This window comes from Salvelinus sp. IW2-2015, unplaced genomic scaffold, assembly GCF_002910315.2.
Source record: "Salvelinus sp. IW2-2015 unplaced genomic scaffold, ASM291031v2 Un_scaffold2557, whole genome shotgun sequence".
In the NCBI taxonomy this organism is placed as follows: domain Eukaryota; kingdom Metazoa; phylum Chordata; class Actinopteri; order Salmoniformes; family Salmonidae; genus Salvelinus; species Salvelinus sp. IW2-2015.
The window spans coordinates 29,389-36,728 of record NW_019943870.1 but is presented as its reverse complement, the minus strand read 5'-3'; the positions used below and the strand labels follow the sequence as shown (position 1 = coordinate 36,728).

The 7,340-nt window shown below is 44.3% G+C and overlaps 1 protein-coding gene across 1 annotated transcript in view; it reads right to left on the bottom strand.

The window, feature by feature from the left end:
* Positions 1-1,466: 1,466 nt before the first annotated feature.
* The window catches only part of LOC112074276 (heat shock protein beta-8), a 14,608-nt gene continuing 8,734 nt past the window's right edge, over positions 1,467-7,340 (bottom strand). Inside the window, exon 3 of the mRNA XM_024141472.2 lies at positions 1,467-1,986. Within this exon, the coding sequence (XP_023997240.2) occupies positions 1,806-1,986 (181 nt within the window). The 3' untranslated portion in view covers positions 1,467-1,805. The remainder of the gene's footprint in view (positions 1,987-7,340) is intronic.

Genomic DNA, 7,340 nt, shown 5'->3' with positions numbered 1-7,340 from the left:
ACCCTGACGAGACTCCGAGGCCCAATTTTATTCTAAGGTACCCTGCGACCAACAGATGCATATTCTGTATTCCCAGTCATGTTTCAAATCGCATTATGATTAGCGGCCTAATTAAGTTAGTTTGAATTTGAACTGTAACTCAGTCAAATCTTGAAATTGTTGCATGTTTGCGTTTTATGTTTTGTTCATTCTAAAATGTTTACATAGTGGTCCTCTTCACTTAAATCAGTTATTACTGTGGACCCTTGCTCACAGTATGATCAGGAAGGTTAAATATTGTGTCAGAGCAGAGAGCGCGGTACCATATTGAGGCTGGTTACTGTCAGTCACTGGGATATTATTAAATGATTATTTTTCTTTTGGGTATTGGTAATGCAGTGAACTTATAGGAAAAATATTTTAAACAAGTTATTCTATGTCTTGTGCATGTTTTCCCAGACCATTACTTTTCAGAGGGGCCTATAAAAATATGAATAATTAAACTTTAATTCTTTTGGTTTTTCCGGCACAAGAGTGGTGCCTGACCCGGAGCACCTCTAGACGGTTGAATGCTGTCCACCACCATGGCCTCCACACCATCTTCTCCGTAGGGATTTGTGCCAGGTTCCCTGCAGACGTTGATGCTCGTGCCAGCCACCATGCTTCACTGTAGGGATGGTGTGCGCAGGTTTCCTCTAGACCGTATGCTGCCACCACATGCTTCTGAGGTGGGGGGGTAGGAGTAGGGACGGCAGAGGGAGGAGAGGAGGGATGGGAGAGAGCGAGAGGGGGGAGAGAAAAGGAGGGAGAGCAGAGGGAGGTGAGGAGGGAGGGATGGCAGAGAGAGAGTGGGGGAGGAGGAGGGAGGTGATGAGAGAGGGATGGGAGAAGTCTGGCAAAAAGTTTAATACCTTTGCACCAAGAACCAACACAATGTCATCATCACATGTACAAATAAAAAAATGCAAAGAACATTATTTTGTAAGACCTCTAGTTAGGGCAATCACGGCACTTGAATAGACCTGTGTATGTATTTGGATCGGTATATATGGTAGGTAAGCTACAGTGCAATTTATTTACAGTCAGTCACCTACATTGGGGTATAATACAATATCAACACTCTATAACACACTATAACGATAATGAGACTACTCAGTCATATTGTACAACTTGCTTATGAATTTCAATGAGCTTCTTTAATTTACCCATTCAACATAATATGATTGACAATTGATCAATTACACATAAAAGACATTGCATGATGCATAAACGTCAAATAACGTGTGAAATACTGAAGGGAGACATGACATTACGGAACGACCCAGATAGACGGGGCTCCCAGCCTTGAGCCAGCCTCTGTCTGTATCTAAACAGGTCAGTAGCAATGCTACTGTGAGACAGTGGGATTGATTTAGTTTCTGACTTGAAATTAAACTGGTGCGGGAACCAAGCAGCATGGCTACCAAGAGAAACACCGGCAAAAATGTTTTAGGGGGATGATGGAGCGATTACTTTACACTCAAAATGAAAATCAGGGTGTTTCTTTGGCACCCTATTCCCTATATAGGGGTCAGAAGTAGTCTACAAAGGGAATAGGGTGATGTAGGGGGCTACAACATATGCTGAGGATCTCCAAGGCTTTGAACATGTTAGCTCTTCCTCTACTCTGCTGGATGCTCAATTATGGAGTAGCATTAGTGCCAATAATCAAACAAACATGATTTTGGGGTCAAATGTGGCTCTGTACGTCATGGTTTCCCTGAATGGGGGGGCCCGGGGTGAGCCTGTGTCTCCCTAGGGAAGAGAGCTCGGTCCTGGGCTTCGTCCTAAACCATGGCAGCCTCTTGGGGCCTGGCCTCTTGGCTCTGGCTGGCCTCCTCCATCTCTCCCTGGGGACCTTCGTTACTGAAGAGGTAGTAGGGAGGGCTCTGCCGCGCCTCGATGATCAACACCCCCTCTGGCGACAAGGAGGCGAAGACCGTCACAGGGTCAACGTCGGTTGGAATCCTGGGAAGGAGAGAGAAAGAGAGAACATATGTGAGAGACTCGTACATAGACTTTTAAGCTTGAGGGTCTTGAAAAGGTTGGTAACTACAAAAACAGAGAGAACAGGTGTGAGAGAAAGAGCAAGAAAAAGGAAGTGTACACCCCTGTGCTTGGATGTCTTAAAAACATGAACCTCACCTCAGCAGTACTGCAAATACCGTTTGGTGCCAAGACACAGATTTGATTGACATCTTGTCGACAGCCTCCAGTTATATACAGAGGATTTAACACTATCTCATAACAGCCTCCAGTTATAAACAGAGGATTTAACACTATCAGTTATAAACAGAGGGTGTAAAACTGTCCGTGAGGAGAAACCTTGGCTGCAGATGAAATTGTTGTTGAAAACTATTTTTTTCTCTCCCTCTTTGGCCTTAGCTCATTCCGAATGCGTAATCTCACACCCCAGAGATACATGTAAATGTATTTTCCAGGTTTTCATTAAAATGTTCTGGCTGCCATCATCTTTGTGGCGCCATGAGGGAGAAAATAATAAAGAAGAAGAGGAAGAAATGAGACGGACTCGCTCCAGGCGCAGGACTGAGAAATAAAGATTCCAATTACACATAAAATGGCTGTCTGATGCAAAGTTTATTATCACCTGCAATTTCCATCTACATACTTTTCTAACCAGCTCATCCCAACAGCCAGGTGGACGGGTAGCAGACAATTTCAAGTTAGACAAAATAGCTTTTTCTTTCTCCATTTCCCCCCATGTTTTTTGTACAGAAAATATGATACATATTGTATATGACTAGATKAGCATAAATGGCTTCCTCATAAATGTGTAGTGAGAGAGGGAAAGAGAGAGAGAGAAAGAAAGAAAGAAAGAAAGAAAGAAAGAAAGAAAGAAAGAAAGAAAGAAAGAAAGAAAGAAAGAAAGAAAGAGGGAAAATGAGAGAGAGAGAGAGAAATAGAGCAAGAGAGATTCAGTGAGATATTGTTACCTTCAGTCAAAATGTTTAAGAGAATTCTAAAGGAAAGAGAGGGAGAGAGAACAAGAGAACGAGGAAGAGACGGAGAGTTTAGAGCGAGAGGGAGAGACAGAGAGTTTAGAGAGGGGAGAGATACATTTATTTAGTTAGAGTGAGAGAAAGAGAGAGAGTGAGAAAAAGACAGAGAAATGAGTTCTGTGTTGACAGGAATAGAAGTGAGATACAGTATTACCTTCCGTCAAAATGTTTAGGAGAATGCTGAAGGATGGAGAGAGGAGGACTTGTGTGATTGGACCAATATGAGATAAACGGACAGAGATTGCTTTTGAAATGGTATCCTATTCCCTATGTAGTGCACTACCTTTAACCAGTGCCCATGCACCGGTCAGAATTAGTGCACTATATAGGGAATCGGTTGCATTTTCGGACGCAACCCTGCTATGATTGAACCAATATGAGATAAACAGACAGAGATTCAAAGATGACCTTGGAGAAGATAGGAAATACAGTATCCTTGGAAGATAGCCCAGACAGAAGTATACTGTATGGCTCTGGGTTTGAGCTAGAACTAGCCTTGTATCCCACAAACGTCAGCGTGGTATTTATTAACCTATACTGAGCTTTGTCTTGTATTTTCTCACTTATGACACTGTAGTAGCACGTCCATCCTATAACAGTTCTAAACACACATTCTCGTCATAGTCATATGTGTGACCTTGCTTACAGTACAGATGCTAACGTTGTCAGTCAGATAAATTGCGCGAGATAGAGAGAAAGAAAGAAAGGAAGACAGAAGTGAGAGAGAGACATAAAGACGACCCACAGACAGAGAGAGAGAGAGAGAGGAGAGAGAGAGAGAGAGAGAAGAGGAAGAGAGAGAGAGAGAGAGAGAGAGAGAGAGAGAGAGAGAGAGAGAGAGAGAGAGGAGAGGAGAGAGGAGAGAGAGGAGAGAGAGAGAAAGAGAAAACACCAGAAGGACCGAGAGAGAGGAAGGGGAGAGAAAGAGCGAGAACGAACGAGAGACAGCGACCCCAAACGGACTGGTATCTGGTCTTTGTCAAGGAGCATGGCCAAATAAAGCCCTCCGTCCATCCGTCACAGGAGTTTCCATATGAGCTGCCAAGTGTTCCTAGGTCCTTAAAAAAAACCCAGGCCTCATAGGCCAGACCTAGAGTCTACAGTCCATTTCATTAGCATAACCCCTCTACAGTCTACCATCTTCACACACAACTGACAATATGCCTGTCCATAAGACAGGAGTTCAAGGAGGCCAGGGACCAATGGATAGAAGGGAAAGAGTGAGGGGAAAGAGATCCCTCAGACACACTCGTGTGGAAAGTTGGAAGCGCTGAAGACTTCAGGATAAATCATCCCTGGCTTCAAGGCTTCAATTCACGGTCCCGATTTTCTCAATGCAGCATGGCATAGTCAGTGTCTCTCTGACAAAGTCAAATCACTCATCCGGCTTATTACGAGCCACACCGGGCTGGAGAGCCTTATCTGTCCGGATGGGTTTTTTTCTTTAACTCTGGCTACACTTCTTTTTATCTAGCCTATTGATCTGTATGGTTGCCAAAAACTGTGCCAATATTTAAAAAAAATCAGGGTAGTGAACAGGGCTTGGGGGAAGGAGAGAGAAGGAGAGATAGAAGAGAGAGAAAAGAGCGAGCGAGAGAAAACATACAGAGAGTTGTGTAGTCTGTGTTGTGTGTTGTGTGTTGTGTGTGTGTGTGTGAGTGTGTTGTGTGTGTTGTGTGTGTGTGTGTGTCTGGTGTGTGTCGCTGTGTGTGTGTGGTGAGTGTGTTGTGTTGTGTGTGTGTGTGTGTGTGTGTGTGTGTGTGTGTGTGTGTGTGTGTGTGTGTTGTGTGTGTGTGTGTGTGTGTGTGTGTTGTGTGTGGTGTTGTGTTTGCAGCTGATGGACTGAGTCAATCTGAAGCAGTCCAGTATTATTATGTCTATCACAGGAATAGAGACAGGAGCAAAGTGACAATGACAATCCACCCACAGCCCTGAATAACAAACACACTGAGACCTTCACAGCCAAAACACACAGGAGTGACATTCCAGAGAGAGACTTCCACGGACATTGAGTTACAATGTGTTGCTTCTAGAATAACTAAAGTATTTTAACCTTGTGATGCACTATATTTAACTCCAGAACATTTTAGAGAAAATGATCTGTAGTTAATCATTTTAATTCATTTTTATTGAATCCTATATAACAACACCATCCTATAAGACACACAATCAATTGATAGATCAATAATGGCAAAAGAAGCCGAGCAGTATCATGAGATACAGTCACAGTTAAAGGCTGTTGACTGGACTCGGCTCAATGTGCATCAGAGTTGATAATAACCTGCCAGAAATAGCCCAGCTCTAGTCTTTTAGACTAAAAACAACACACGGTTTCTCATGCATGTATACATTAGATTAGGCAGTACAGGAATGTCTCCTCTCTCTCTCTCTCCACTGAGTGTAGCCTACTGTACTCTACAGCCAGAGGATTCCTGTATTGAGGACAGTTATTTTTATACACACTATTCTATCTCTCAGTCCGTCTCTTGCTCTGGTTTAGCTTAGCTGGAGCACAACGTGTGGGTGTTTGTTTGTTTCTGGTGTTGTGTGTGTGTGGTGGTGTGTGTGTGTGTGTGTGTGTGGTGTGTTGTGTGTGTGTGTGTGTGTGGTTGTGTTGTGTGTGGCTGTGTGTGTGTGCATGTTGTGTGGTGCGTGTGTGTGTGTGCTGTGTTGTGTGGGTGTGTGCGTGCAGGTGTGAGTGTTTGTGTGATCTAAGGGATTCCAATACAGGGCTTGGTGATATGATGACGAGAGAGAGAAGATAGTGCTGGAAGCCGGTGCAGACCAGCTGCCTACTAATTAGCCAAGGGGAAATGAACAACATTGAGTGACGCCTGTAAGACACTACCTGTGTCCCAAATGGCCCCTTATTCCCTATATAGTACACTACTTTTGACTGGGGCCTATAGGGTGTTGTTACTGTGTACTGTAGGGAAGACAGTGCCGTTTGGAAGGCAGCCAGTGCCCCTGAACTCATGATTAGCACCACTGTCTGATGTTCCATAGTCCCAATTAACAGGGGCATGGCTCTATGGAACATTCTACACACTAGATGCCTTTCTTGGGTAACTGGGACAATCAGCTGATTTTTAGATATAAGATCATATGACAATAGATGTTTGAAATATCTGCTAGATAGCTGTGGGAAGACTGTAGGAAGTAGGGTAATCCTAAAGGAACCAACTGTTCATCGGTTGTTGATGTTCAGGCGTCTAGGAATGAGCGGCACCTTAAATATTGCTGATATGAAAATAGCTGTTTGAAACATCTGATAACCCTGTGGGTAGAGTGTAGGAATAGGGTACAGGAAGTAGGGTAATCCTTAAGGAACAACTGTTTATCAGTGTTGTTATTGTTTTGCACGCCTAGAATGAGCCAACATTTTTTATATTGGATTGTATAACAATAAGATGTGTAAATGTCTGTCTGATTAACCTGTGGGTACTGAGGAGACTGCTGACAAACCTGTGGGGTACTGAGGAGATGATGACCAACTGTGGGTACTGAGGAGACTGATAACAACCTGTGGGTACTGAGGAGACTGATAACAAACCTGTGGGTACTGAGGAGACTGATGACAAACCTGTGGGTACTGAGGAGACTGATAACAACCTGTGGTACTGAGGGACTTGATAAACAACCTGTGGGTACTGAGGAGACTGATGACAACCTGTGGGTACTGAGGAGACTGATGACAACCTGTGGGTACTGAGGAGACTGATAACACCTGTGGGTACTGAGGAGACTATAACAACCTGTGGGTACTGAGAGACTGTGATAGTCTGTGGGTACTGAGGAGACTTGATGACAACCTGTGGTACTGAGGAGACTGATAACAACCTGTGGTACTGAGGAACTGATGACAACTGTGGGTACTGAGGAGAACTGATAACAACCTTGTGGTACTGAGGAGACGGCTGTGACAACCTGTGTATGAGGAGACTGATACAACCTGTGGTACTGAGGGAGACTGAACAACCTGGTGGTACTGAGGGAGACTCTGACAACCTGTGGGTACTGAGGAGACTGATAACACCTTGGGTACTGAGGAACTGCTGACAACCTGTGGGTACTAGAGACTGATAACAACCTGTGGTGTACTGAGGAGACTGATGACAACCTGTGGGTACTGAGGAGACTGATGACAACCTGTGGGTACTGAGAGACTGATGACAACCTGTGGGTACTGAGGAGGACTGATAACAACCTGTGGGTACTGAGGAGACTGATGACAACTGTGGGTACTGAGGAGCTGATGACAACCTGTGGGTACTGAGGAGACTGATGACACCTGTGGGTACT